Source organism: Myiozetetes cayanensis, unplaced genomic scaffold (genome assembly GCF_022539395.1).
Source record: "Myiozetetes cayanensis isolate MyiCay16 unplaced genomic scaffold, myiCay2020 scf6-25, whole genome shotgun sequence".
NCBI lineage: Eukaryota > Metazoa > Chordata > Aves > Passeriformes > Tyrannidae > Myiozetetes > Myiozetetes cayanensis.
Genome location: NW_026087853.1, coordinates 12240538 through 12254769, shown reverse-complemented (window position 1 = coordinate 12254769; position 14232 = coordinate 12240538). Strand labels below are relative to the sequence as shown.

Here is a 14232-nt window from a genome sequence, read left to right as displayed (position 1 = left end):
TTGGAATACATCAGTTATGTTGGAAATTAAAATGATGTGGTTTTCATCTACGTAGAAATTGCTTCATCCTGGTGTTTTTGCTAGTACTTGATTTCTTTGGAGATTTTGACTATATTCAAACACTATGTTCTTCTTCACAGAATTTGTTTTTTCTTTGACTGCATCTGATGAATTCCTTCTAAACAGAATAACAAATCTGCCAGAGAGTGTCGTTGCTGGGACTCATTATACTCAGGACAGGTTCCCGCAATCTCTGAAACTCTTCCGAGATTCCAACACAGATGATACGACAGTTCTCAACTATTTTGATGAACTTGAAATACATCCTCAGTTTATTGGTATGAAATAATAAAATTAGTGGGTAAAATATGAACAAAAAAAATTTTGTTGTTACAAATTTAACACTTGGAAAAATCATATAATAAGTGTGCATATATAAATAATACTTTTGTTAACATTGCATATTGCATATACAACAAACATTTAATTATATAACCTGCAAAAAATGTTACTGTACAGTTAGGCTTTTTCTTAAAAATTGGAGTTTTAGTTATTTGTTTTCGTAAGCTAAATTATTTAAGTGATTTTATGACTTGGGTTCCAGACCTCTGCACTTGAATCCTTCCAGATAGCTGTAATAGTACATTTTCATGGACTTTCAATATTATGGTTGCTTATATTTTTTCTTTAGACTTATCCTCAGACACCATTGTTGTTCACAAAAATCAGAATCGTTACCTGGTGTGCTACAAGCCAATAATTACACATGCAAGAGACACTGAGTTGCACAAGCCTGGATGCTCAGTAGTATTCCACAAACCAAACACTCTAACTACCAAAACCTTTTACTATTTATACATTTTAGCAAACAACGGAATTAGTGTTCATTGGCTAAAACTTACACAGTTCTCTTATTAATTAGTATCCTGTCTTGTGTTGGTTAATGATTCTCTCACTTTTCATGCTAATTAGTCCAGTACTCAGTCTCTCTCTTCTTTTGACTTGGTGGGTTTCTTGGGTCAGTGGGCTGTGAGTGAATGGTCATGATCTCCCCCCTGCTGGAATCACCTTTTACCCAGTCGGAGCTGATTTCAGTACAATTACGAGGTTGACTTTATCAGTTTCTTCCTCATCTTGGGAATTCTGCTGGATGTCCTTGTGGCCCATGAATTCTGCATTCTTTGTATCCTCTATCAGTGGTATAACCTTCTCCCCAAACTTTGTTAATCTCTTGCTGTGTCTGAGATTGAAGCATGTCCAGTCCTAAACCATAACAAGGCAATTCCACCAACAAGTAATTTGTCTTTCTAACACAGGGACATCACTTGGATCTTGCTTATGAGTGGCTCTCTGTGTCACAGATTAAATCTCCCTTCTTGTTGATTACACTTGAAAGTATATAAAGATCAAACAACAAAGAACATTCTTTCTCAAGAAAATTTTTACATATTCCCCATTTTGCAACACTATGGGTAATCTGTAAATTATGAAGCATTAAATAAAATTATTAGAGATTAAAGGTGGAAAGCTAGAACTGTATCTGTTTTGCCTGTATGTGAGAAAATTTTTCTTCCCTGCACACTATCTAGAAAATTGTGATCACTGGAAAATCTTGAGAAGGTTACTATAATCTGATTATTCAACACCAGTGAGATCAGAGTGTCAGCATTCTAAAGAAAAAGTGACTTTTTTGGGGGGAGGGGAGAGGAAAGAAAGAACAAGGGGAAAACCCCACAACTAAAATCATACTGCTGGTATTTGGAATGTCTGTTTGAGACGAATTATGAGAAGTTAGTTGTTCAAAAGCGTCGGTCAGAACTGATTTTCTAAGATTTTTTTTTTTAGTGTCAATCATTGAGATTATTTTGAGAATAATATATGTGTTGTTAGGAAACATAGTAGTGGAAAAAATTCACATTGCTGGTTGTTACCCACTGAAGTATGCAAGCATGTTGCTTTTGCTGTAAAATGGTAAGGACAGATTACAAAGATAATTACTGAGGAACCTTCGACTCAGCCCATACCCTCTGTTCTAGTTGATGTTCCATCTGGATTATCAGATGCACAGAATTAAGTTGCATTGGATTTAATCAGAGAGCCAACTTCTTTCTCAGTCATATTCTGAAGAAGGGGTTAAAAATTGTGTTTGATTTGTTAAATATTGGCTCAATAAGTTTTCTTCTACCTTAATTTTAGAAAATTGTAGCATATGGTTTTATGTATCATTTTTATGATTATTATTTTTTCTGAGTCTGAAATATGATTAGTACAAAGGAGTGGGCTTCAAGATTCTGTAAACCCTACTTTGCCACAATGAATCACTGCATGAAGGCTGCAAGTTGGTTATCTTGTATCTTGTTTTCCGAAAAGCATGTTAAAGTTATAGCAGCAATTTAATTGGAAGACCTTGATTTATTAACTCATTTTCTGATGATTTTTCCTCTCCATTAGCATCAGTGCTTGCCTAATCTTTCATTTAAAAGGCATTGATTTTTGAGGACAAATGTAGTTAGTTATGATTGCTGTAATATGTGCATTGTACACTTCTGTGGCCGTCTAAGAAAAACCATGTAGTCTTTAGGACCTCAAATTCAACGCTGGTATTAGCAGTACTACAAGTGATTAGAAAAGTGATTTTCATTGTAATTTGTATATCCAGGTGCAGTTAAAATTGTGGAAACGTTGGACTGCTTGTCATAGCAAATGTCTTAAATTTGAAATCCTTCAGGAATGCAATTCCTGATTTTTTGAAAGAAGAAGCTGTAAAAGAATTTTATAATTTAAAATTATGTTATCTTTCTCCTCAATTCATGGGCAGAGTTTGGACTTCAGGTCCAAATCACAAACACTTCAACTGTTGGAAGAATGGTGTTAGTATTCGACAGCTATCTTCTGCCTGAATCGGTGATCAGAAAGAACTGGGAAGAACGCTTTGCCAATAACTTTCAAAATAACTTTCTAAAGCAGAGAACTGTGAAGCAAGGACTACTGAAGTCTCATCTAAATTCTATATTCTAGTTCTGTCTTTTTCCCTTCATCCACTTCCTCTCCTTACCCATTTCTGTGCTTTTATGTCTTCCATTTCTTGCCTCTGAACAAGCCCTTTATCTCTGTATTCTCTACCTCAAATGCCCACTCTTCCTCTTTTCCATGTACATTTCTGTACCTTTTCTGCCTCCCTTACTGGATCTCGAAAGCTCTGGAGAAAGTCTTCATTCTTTTGTACTTTTCCTTTGTCCTTGTCAAGTTTAATGTGCCAATAACCTCCAGCAATTAAAAGGGAGAAGGAATAGAATGAAAGGGAAGGTCTTACTCAGTCTCTATGTTCCTACCTGAAGCTACAGATTTGTTTTGTAAATATCACATAGTAAGAGGTGGACTAGAGGTAGGTCTGTATATTTGTAAATCTGCATGAGTAAAAACTTTGGAGTTTGTGCTAAATCCTAACAATCTATTCTGTAGCCTTTGGGGGCAGACAAGGACAAAGCTGATAGTTGTTATGCATCTAGATAAATTGACATAAGACTGGTGTCAGGAACATCTCTGACAGTTGATTGAGCTCATTTACACGTTTCAAAACCTAGGCAAGCTGCAACTGATAAATGACAGTTATAAAAATTATTTTAATACATTTCTTCCTTACATCATCTTAAAATGCAAATTATTTTAGCTGAAGCTTGTAAAGAAAATCTGATTTAGAAAATTTCATTCTGTGTAGCAAAAAAATGACATTTATAAGCAACTGAAAGCAACATCTTACACCTGAAAATTCAAACAACATGAGCACCATATATCTTTAGGTCCTGCAGTTATTTACTAATGTCCACTGATAATCGACAAAAGCCTTGAAATGTTTTTTTTTTAATTGTTTAAAAGATGTACCCATATATGAAGATCCTGAGAACAGATTTATTGTGCAAAAGATCATCACAGAAATTGGAGAACCTCGAAATTATGGCTTGACAGATGAAGAAAAGGAGATTTTGGAACGCAAAGCAGCCGAGGAACGCCTTGCCAAAGAAGCCCAAGAAAAAGCTGAACAAGAGCGTAAAGAAGCTGAGGAAAATGCTGAAAGGATGGCAAGATTGGAAGAGTGGGTAGGTTATTAATACATATTTTTGGAAAACCACTATTATTTGTATGTTTAGATGACTTCAAGAAATCTTTACGTAAATACACTTGAGAAGTATGGCATAAATTTTCATTCTCTCATATAAGGCATTCTTTCATGCCTTGTATTATACTTTAGATCTGGGGTAGACTATCTTCACAGTGCATTTTGGAGCCCATCCTACAGAATGTAGTCTCTTTTTATTACAGACATAACATTTTTGTATGTCTTTAAAATACTTCTATGGTACTCTTGCTGTCGCTGTGCTGTAGTTCTTATATTTTACCATTTATAAATGTCTACTATAATCAATGATAATTTTCCATATCAATTCTTCTAGGACTTTTGCATTTTACTCATTTTGCTTCTAAGCAGCTGATCAAGCCTTAATTATCAAACTAAATTTTTAACTTAACACTGATCAACATTCCAGTCTGTGCTGCAGAAAGGTTTCTGAGCCTGCAAGAACATGTGTAAGAGCTGAGTCCTCAGTTCAGTAGGGACTGCCTGATGCAGTTTGAAAGATGATTTTTGTTGGCTAATAATGTAATAAGTACTTGGCATTCAAGTGACCTGGCCTCACATGATTTGCACAAGATGCTTTTTCCTTATTTACTTTGCCACACCTAGGGACATTTTAGGTAAATAACCTGAAGTGCATACTGTAAGAATGTCCTTATTCACACCCAAAGTCAGGTTGTTTCCCCAGAAGGCAGATCTATTGTCTTCTTTTAGAGCTATTTAAAACCAAACTGATCATTCCACAGCTAAGTCCTTTTCTTATTCGAATGTCCATACACACCTATGGGGAAATAATACACTGAAATTACTCACTTTTAAAGAACCATTTACATTGCTCTGATGTTGGCTTGTAAATAAGGATTTTTTTTTTTTTGTTATCTCTGTACTTATTTACAGCTTTACTCAACATTAAATAGCATTTTGTTGACGAATGTTGAGGGTGGATGGGGAGAAGGAACCCCAGGCAAAGGGCTTTTCCTTTTACCCCTTGCTGGGCGGGGGGGGGAGCATGCCCTCCCCCTGGCCCCCCCACCTCGCGGTGCCTCATGGCCCCCAGAGAGACCAGGACGCCAGCAGCAAGCAGGGAGAGCAGGCAGAGTGTAGCAGTTATTAATATAATAAATAATAAGTCCCATAGGGACCATAGCGACACCAACGTGGTGTGTAACAAGAGAGAGAGTTTATTCAAGGAGTCCCAGCTTATATAGCAGTTTCAAATGCTGCCACGTCACACAGGTAACTTCTTAAGCCAATCCCATACAAGCATTCAACAGAGTATGTGTGACAGAGTACTTAGAACTACAACTTCCAGGATGCTTTGCAGCACCTGCTGTAACCAGACCCCATAATTCCCCCATTTTTATTAACAAGATACAAAACAGTGTAAATCCAAAAAACAGTGTAATTCTTAACAAAACGTTTTTCACTTGATTAAACCTTATATACCTAAGAGTTCTATGCAATTTGTTAGAACAAAAACTTTTATCAATCTGAGGGTTTACATATAACTGGGGAAAATTTACTTTATTAAAACACAAGGAAAAGTTTAAAGGAGGAACATCATGTTCTGAGTTCTTTTTCAATGAGATTTGGCAGAGGTAGTGTATGTTGTGTTTGTTTCATATATAAGGTGTAGTATGGTTTACATACATTCATACATTCACACAATCTCTCATTCACTCATTCGGGTGGTCACCCCAATCATTTTTCATTCATGCATACATGTAATCTTTATTTTGTCTTCATATTCCAGCTATACACTTAAACTTTTATGTAGTGGTCAGAATGAAAATTGTTTGACTCAGGATTTACTTACTTATTTACATGCATATTCTCACTGTCCTACTCCCCTTCTTTTGTTGTGAATATGGAAAGTTAATGAATTTAAAGGTATAAGAGTGGTAAGTAGTGTGTATATTTCTGAGTGTGTACTTAGAGAAAGGAATAGGTTACTATTATAATTTGTTAACTAATAATAATAGAAATTCTTAAAGATGCTAATTACTACTTAAACGAGATAGTTAGAAACTTAAACTTATTTAGATACATTTAAGAACTTAACAATTTTAAACAATAGTCAGTAAATGTGACTATTAGTAACTTAAACAAACCTACAGGGAAATTAGAAACTTAAAAATGTATTAATAAGGTAATGTTGAATTTTTCTCTCTTATTAGTGCAATTAGAAAATTAAAGATAGTTAATTAAATTATTTTAGATAAAAACATTTCTAATAATTTCTAAAGGGTTATATGTAAAACATGTAAAAACAGTCAGTAAATTCAGTGTCTGTACAGTTTTGGTCCCAGCCCGGGTCCTTGCCCGGGCCGCCGCCGCCTCTCTCACGGGGGTGGGGAGGCGGTGTTGTCACTGTTGAGGATCCCGGAGGAGCCGGAGTGGCTGCGGCCATGGCCCGGCCCGCTCACGGTGGGGGCCATGCCGCTGGTCATCGCCGCCGGGCCTCGGCTCGGCCCCGCTCTGTGCCGCATGTGCAGCTGTCCCGGGCCGCGCTGCTGCGGCCGCGTGGTCCGCTTCAGGGGAGCGGCGGCACGGGTAGTGGAACGCGGCCGTCAGCCTTAGGCACGGCCCGGCCCGGCCGTCACTACGGGCTGCCCGCGCTCCAGATGCAGGCGGGCGGCGAAAGCCTCGCAGCTCCGCGCCGCCGACACGTGCTCGCCGAAGCCGCCGCGCCGCTCTCGGCGCCCCGCGCCAGCTGCATTTAAACAAACTTGTGTTATAGTCCCGGCGCAAGCCTGCTCGACTACCCGGGATGGCCGCGGGGCCGCCCCGCGGCTTCTCCTCAGGAACGGCGGCTGCCCCCCCGGCCCCGGGGTTCCACGCGGAACTCCGCCGGGAGCTCTACGCGGGTCGGGGGCGCGGCGGGAGTCGCCACCAGCTGCGGCGGGGCTTCCGCGCTCGGGTCACCGCCTCCCGTTCGGTTGCGCTTCGGCCGGACCTTGGTCCGCTTGTGGCCTCCGGACAGAGGCGCCCCGCGGCGGCGCCGCTCCAGCCGCCCGGCTCCCTCCACGCTGTGCGCCGGTTCCGCCGCTCCCAGTGGTGCCGCCGCCGCTGCCATCTGGGTTTGCGCAGGAACCGCCGCAGCCTGGTCGACACCAGCTGGCACCGCGAGATGAAGTCGCTGCCGAGCCCCGTCCCGGAGCCGCCCGGCCTGGGGGGCAGGAGTCGCCGCCCGCCGTCAGCAGTCCTGCGGAGCCGTGCACAGCTCCCTCCCCGACCTGACTCACTGCGGCTGCCGAGCGTCCCGACAGCCCCGCGCTCTGTGCCCGCCGCCGGTCTCGCCGCTCGCAACGTCGAGCGGTTATTACGTATCTTTTTTAAACATCGCGCCGCTGTTGCTGGTAGGCACAGCAGCTGTTGCTTAGGTACCGGCTCCCAGCACGGACCATGTTCCATGCATGCCTCCAGCAGAGGCAGTCCACAACATGGCCACGAGACAGGAAGAGAAGGCATCACCTCCTGCTCCCGGCATGGGTAAGATGGCGCCGCCCATGCTCCGGCGTGGTCTCCACGTGTCTGCAAGTTTGCCATGGCTTGGGGATTCAAAGTTTGTTCCCTTTTACCAGTCACACAATCCGCGACACGCGCCTTCTTCCCGGAATTCACGCATCCGCGAAAATTCAGCACAAAAAGGTATATTCTAAGGCTTTTCTTCCATACTCTCGGACCCCCTCCCCCTTTCCACACAGCAGTAGCACGTGGAGTTCCATGCTTTACAATGTTTGGAGGAGGGAAGATTTAAAGTTTCTCTCTGTGGACGAGTTCTCTTGGGAGGGTTTTAAAGTGTCCACCTTTTTTACTTCTGTTTTCTCTCTGCTTCTCCACCCCTCTTTCCAAGTAATTTCACTAAGCATTGTAAATAACAGCAGTCCTAAAACAGTTATTTTCATCAGTTTTAAAAGTCCAGCTATTTTATGTTTGTTAACTTGTCTCCAAAGTTTTTTCAATATTAAGCTTAAGGCTTTTGCAATATTCTGCGGTTCACGTGAATTAAAAGTTTTCATTTTTTCTCTTTTTCTATTTTCTCCCGCCCTCTCACCTGGGACGTAGATTTTTCTTCTCGAGAGCGTCCTCTCAAAACGTAGGCAATTTCCTACCGAATTCAGGCCTTTTTTCGAGCTCAATCGCGGTTTCTCCCGCCTACGCCCATCAGAGTTTCCTTTCCTCTGGTACCTGGCGTTATTTTCTTTTTCACGGCGGACGTCCTTCAGCGTTAAATATAGGCTGGTACCTGACGTCTGGTCCGTATTTCTTCCTGATTCAGGATAAGGCTTAGGTCCCTGTTCCGGGCGCCATATGTAGCAGTTATTAATATAATAAATAATAAGTCCCATGGGGACCATAGCGACACCAACGTGGTGTGTAACAAGAGAGAGAGTTTATTCAAGGAGTCTCAGCTTATATAGCAGTTTCAAATGTTGCCACGTCACACAGGTAACTTAAGCCAATCCCATACAAGCATTCAACAGAGTATGTGTGACAGAGTACTTAGAACTACAACTTCCAGGATGCTTTGCAGCACCTGCTGTAACCAGACCCCATAGCAGAGAGAGTTTATTGTCTTGAGTGACTCCTTAAATAGCTCTTGGGGGAATTACAAAGTGACCAGTGGGAGTCCAGGAGGTCTTACAAACCAACCGATTACAAGAAAGGGTTAACAACCAATAGATGAGCTTCCAGTTATCTCTTAGACATTCCAAAGATACAGGTAAGGACTAAAGGGATCTTGGGAAGGAGAAAGGTTTACACAAAGAGTTAACACCATTTTGGAAGCATGTTCACTTTAAACAACATTAGAACTTCAGCATACTTTTCTATACCAAAAGCATACTGTAACATTTTGTGCTCTGTAAATTTTTTAGATATAGTTAACACATTTTTAGCTACAACCAATCCAATGGTATCTACCTTTAATAGAGCAAACTGTGCATCACTCAAAGCTAAACCACGTATTTAAATAAAATGTACTCTTAAGATTATCCTTTTAGATAGGCAGGTGCTCAGGAAATGTAAGCAACTGTTCATTTGATGTTGAGACTGTAGATTAGCTGCTGTCTCTGAGTAGTGACCAAAGACCACTTGCCAGATTTATTCAATAGCACTCCTGGATTGGGTGAAGAAGGTAAATATTTTATTTTATACATATATTATTATATGTATATTATGATTGTATATTCTCTGAGGTGCCCAGTGATAGGACCCAAACGAATGGCCTGAAGCTGTGTCAGAGGAGGTTGGATATTAGAAAAGGTTCTTCACCCAGAGGGTGGTTGGGCACTGGAACAGGCTCCCCAGGCAAGTGGTCACAACACCAATCCTGATACAATTCAGGAAGTGTTTGGACAGTACTCTCAGGAACATGGTGTGATACGTGGGGATGATCCTGTGCAGAGCTGAGTTGGACTCGATGATCCTTGTGGGTCCCTTCCAACTCAGCATATTCTGTGATTCTGTGATTGGTGTATTGGTTTTATCTGAACATTGCATATAGAAAAGCAGTCTTCAGAATATCATCTGTTTGCTGTATCTATATACATCAGGCTACCGATGAATAAAATGTGAGAAGAGAGGACAATGGAAATGAGTTGGAATAATCTTTTGCCTAAAGCTACTGCAAATATGCGTGTTACTAAGTGCTCTTGAATGGAAGAAAGAGAAATTTGCAGCAGTTTTATTTCCTCACTCCTCCTATTTTTTGAGTGAAATAACTGTATTTGATTTAACCCGAATTTGGGAATAAATTTAGCTGGTGTAAGCAAATGTAAATCACAGTGGTTTTAGTCTAACTCTCAAACCCCTCAAAAACATCAATGAAATAAAAATTAAGTGTTGGGCCCAGTTCTGTTTAATATCTTTACTGATGATTTAGATGAGGGGATTGAGTCCACCATTAGTAAATTTGCAGATGACACCAAGCTGCGGGGGCGTGTCAATCAACTGGAAGGCAGGAGGGCTCTGCAGAGGGACCTGGATAGGCTGGAGAGTTGGGCTGATTCCAACAGGATGAGGTTCAACAAGGCCAAGTGCCAGGTCCTGCACTTTGGCCACAAGAACCCCCTGCAGCACTACAGGCTGGGCACAGAGTGGCTGGAGAGCAGCCAGGTGGAAAGGAACCTGGGAGTTTGCATTGACAGAAAGCTGAACATGAGCCAGCAGTGTGCACAGGTGGCCAAGAAGGTCAATGGATCCTGGCCTGTATCAGGAACGGTGTGGCCAGCAGGACCAGGGCAGTGATTCTTTCCCTGTACTCAGTGTTGGTGAGGCCACACCTTGAGTATTGTGTTCAGCTCTGGGCCCCTCAGCTCAGGAAAGACATTGAGGTGCTGGAGCGGGTCCAGAGAAGAGCAACCAGGCTGGTGAAGGGACTTGAACACAAGTCCTGTGAGGAGAGGCTGAGGGAGCTGGGGTTGTTTAGTCTGGAGAGGAGGAGGTTTAATGGAGACTTCATCACTCTCTGTAACTCCTGAGAGGAGGTTGTAGCCAGGTGGGGGTCGGTCTCTTTTCCCAGGCAGCTATCAGTAAGACAAAAGGCCATGGTCTCAAACTCTGCCAGAGGAGGTTTAGGAAGAAATTCTTTACAGAGGGTGTAATCAGACATTGGAATGGGTTGCCCAGGAAAGTGGTGGATTCTCCATCCCTGAAGGTTTTTAAGATGGGACTGGATGTGGCACTTAGTGCCATGGTTTAGTAACCACACTGGTAGCGGATCAGGGGTTCGACTTGATGATCTCAGAGTTCCTTTCCAATCTGGCTGATTCTATGATTCTATGAAAGCAAAGGAACCAAACACAACACAACTTACCATTTTAATATTTAGAGTTCCAGGACTCTCTTCTGAGTAGAACCCCGAAGAAACTATCTGCATTTGCAATAGTACTATTTTTTGAAGTGCTACTGTGTATTCCAATCCTTTTGCTAAGTACCATATGGAAACAGGACCATTGGAAGACTTCGGAATAAATCTCCTTTTAGGTGTTAAAGAAGAAAAATAAAATAATTTTACTAAGGAGATTATTTCAGTAGTCATCATGTTTAATTCTTTGTCCTCAGTGTGTCACGTGTTCTAAATTCAATAAACAGTTGATATTTTTTCCTACCAAGTTGTGTTTTAAAGTTCTGCCCATAGCTTCTAAAGCTAATTTTTTTCCTCTAGGCCATAATCATTATGTAGCCAAGTGCTATTTGGTAGATGTTATAAGCCTTATTATGTATGATTTTATTTTTTAAAATTTTTTTCATTACTTGTAGAATAAACAGCAGGAGGAAGTGAAAAGACAAGAACAAGAGTTACTGGAGGCCCAATCCCTTCCACTACGAAACTATTTAATGAAGAATGTCATGCCAACACTTATGCAAGGGATAAATGAATGCTGTAGGATCAGGCCAGAAGATCCAGTCAATTTTCTGGTAAGGTGATTATGCTTTGTTTCTTCAATATGTTTCAATATTCATCTAGACTCAAAGGACTAACATAAGGACTTAAATTCTTTTTCCCCACTGTCATAATAGTAAACTAATTAATAACTTGTATCTGCAATTCTGGTGAACAGCAATTAAACAGTAAAAATTAAACAGTGAAAATTAAAACCCAGCAACTACTCTCTGTGGGTTCAGTTGATACTGTGTATCAAGTAAGGGCATAATCCAGTTCAGTGAAACAGTAATAGGGCAAGAATCACTATCAGAATCTGTTTCCCTTTGGTATGTGCACTGCACATCTTATGTACCCTGACAATTCTGCTGTGACATAAGAAGCCTGCAAGTTAAACAAACATTTGACACTAGGCTCTCATCTCCAGTAGGCTCATTGGCACAAATCGGTTATGATATCTGGTATCTTGAGCCAGGTACCACAAAAGAAATCCCAAGGCAATTACACCCTTATAATCTACACTCCCCATCCCTCACAGGACAGTCTGGACCAACAGCCATGTAAGGGGCTGGGGTCTTATTATTGCTTTCTATTGTTTTGCTGCTTGGTTACCAGTGGTTGTTAAGTGATCCCCTTCACACCCTCTTAGGTGGGTCTCAGAGGCAGTTTCGGTCTGTTCTGTAGTCCATGCCATACTATGGTTTTCGCAGTTCATATAACACAATCTACAGGCTGTCCACTCCAGCTATTAATTTTTAAGTAATTTTTAAGCTGCAGCTTTGTCTATTCTGACTATTATTAATGTTCATATTGTTAGCACCAGGTTTCACTGTGATCCATCTTTGACTTACACAACATAAGCACATGGTTCAGATAAAGTTCAGTTTGTGTGCTAACAATTCTAGCTGCTTATGTCTACTTTCAAATGATATAAAATTTTTAACCCTTCAGAAAGGGGGATGTGACTCTCCATCCGCCTCTCTAGGCACAACCAAACATATCGTTGTAATGATGAATGCAAGCTCTGTGGTAATTCCCTTCACAGCACAGAGATAAATTAATGAGAAAATCCCATAGGACATTCATAGAATAATTCCAGTGTCAAATGATGTCAGGAAGTTATCCATTTCAACTTTGGGCTGAAAGCAGGGTCAGCACTGCATTCAGACACTGATTCAGGTGCTATAACGTTACTGCTGTGCTCCTGTTCTCCTGCACATCCTAGCAAGTTATTAACAAGCTGAAACAGAGCATTTTATTAACCAAGCAAAAGTTTAAAATGAAAGCAAGAGTGTTGCAATGCCACTTCAGGCACTAAGGAATGTTTTCTTACATTAACCTTTTTGTGAGTGGTAATTACCTGTAGCTGTATGAGCATGAGATCTTCCCTAGTAACTGCATCGCTTTTAAGGATCAGTATCCTCTACTCCTCTGGGTCCACAAATCAGGCCCTATGGTACTCCCTAGGCTTTTCCATGGAGAGACAAATACTGTTATAAATGGCTCACTTTCTTCTCTTACCTACAATAGAAACAGGGTGACTGCTACCAAGAAGGAGAATGAGGTCAATGGTTTTTTGGACGGTGTTTGTGGGAAAGGGATTTCTTTGGCATAACTGCCAGAAATTACATTTTAGAGAGTCATATAATACTTTCTGCAATTTTTTAAAGCAATGTTATCCACTATATTGTTGTTATTTTGCATAAATTTCAAAGTTGGAGGCATAAAAATAATTGTAACTTTGAAACTCTTCTGTTTATAGGCAGAATACCTCTTCAAGAACAGTCCTGATATTGACTGGAATAATCGTTAAATCCTAGCAGCCATGGGAATTGTGAAATAAAAATGCAGAAAATTCCTAATACATTTTAGATAAAAATACTTAGTTTCTGAAATTATTTTTGGTTAGGCTTATTAGGTAATCTTCCTTTTTATTTCTCATACTTTATTACTATATTGTATTGGGGTTTTAATATTTCTTTTATAAAAGTTTCATTTACTGCACATATTGATAAATCCATTTACACCTCTGTATTTCATGTGTCTGTTTGAAAATGTGAACCATAAGAATCTGTTCTGTCTTCAAAATCTTCATCCTGGATTTATTTTCAGATGTACATTCTATTTAAGCAATATAGTATTTTCCTAATCCATAGTGAATGTAAGCAGCTAGCTTGAGAAAAACTATTATTAAAAAAAAAATGGTGTTTTTACTGAAAATGGAAATACATAGAAGCAGCACTTATTTTCCCTCCTGGCTACCAAGAGGCAAAAAGTCACACAATATAGTCTTCTCGTGCTGCACTGAAGATTGACTTGTAAACAGTTTCCCAGTACAGGTATGTCAGAAATCCTGTGTTTTACTTTGGTATCCAACCTATGGGTGTAGTTCTCATTTAATTACCCTCAGCATTCGATATTACATGTATTTTATAGATTCTTGAAGAATATAGACTTTCCAGCTTGTGGCTGTCATTCCCAATTTTATTGATTCATCCAGCTCTTGCAGAAACAGTATCTATGCTGACTGAGCTGAAACTGATAGAACACGTGGTGTAAAACAAATACAGGATTTTTTCAAAACAGAAGGCAAGGACCTTTTGGGAGAAATGGGGGGGGGGAAAGAGGTAGAACTGAAAGAATGGTGATATAGAAACAACTATTTTATCTGTAACTTTTAGTATCAGAATTTTTAGAATGCCTAATGTTC

General features: G+C 40.5%; 1 protein-coding gene across 2 annotated transcripts in view; it reads left to right on the top strand.

Moving 5' to 3' along the window:
• The window catches only part of AK7 (adenylate kinase 7), a 33040-nt gene extending 19667 nt beyond the window's left edge, over positions 1-13373 (top strand). For both annotated transcript variants that reach the window (XM_050336786.1, XM_050336785.1), the window contains exons 15-18: positions 141-338; positions 3877-4097; positions 11399-11557; positions 13285-13373. In XM_050336786.1, coding sequence (XP_050192743.1) covers positions 141-338; positions 3877-4097; positions 11399-11557; positions 13285-13335 — 629 coding nt within the window. In that variant the 3' untranslated portion in view covers positions 13336-13373. The remainder of the gene's footprint in view (positions 1-140; positions 339-3876; positions 4098-11398; positions 11558-13284) is intronic.
• Positions 13374-14232: the final 859 nt, after the last annotated feature.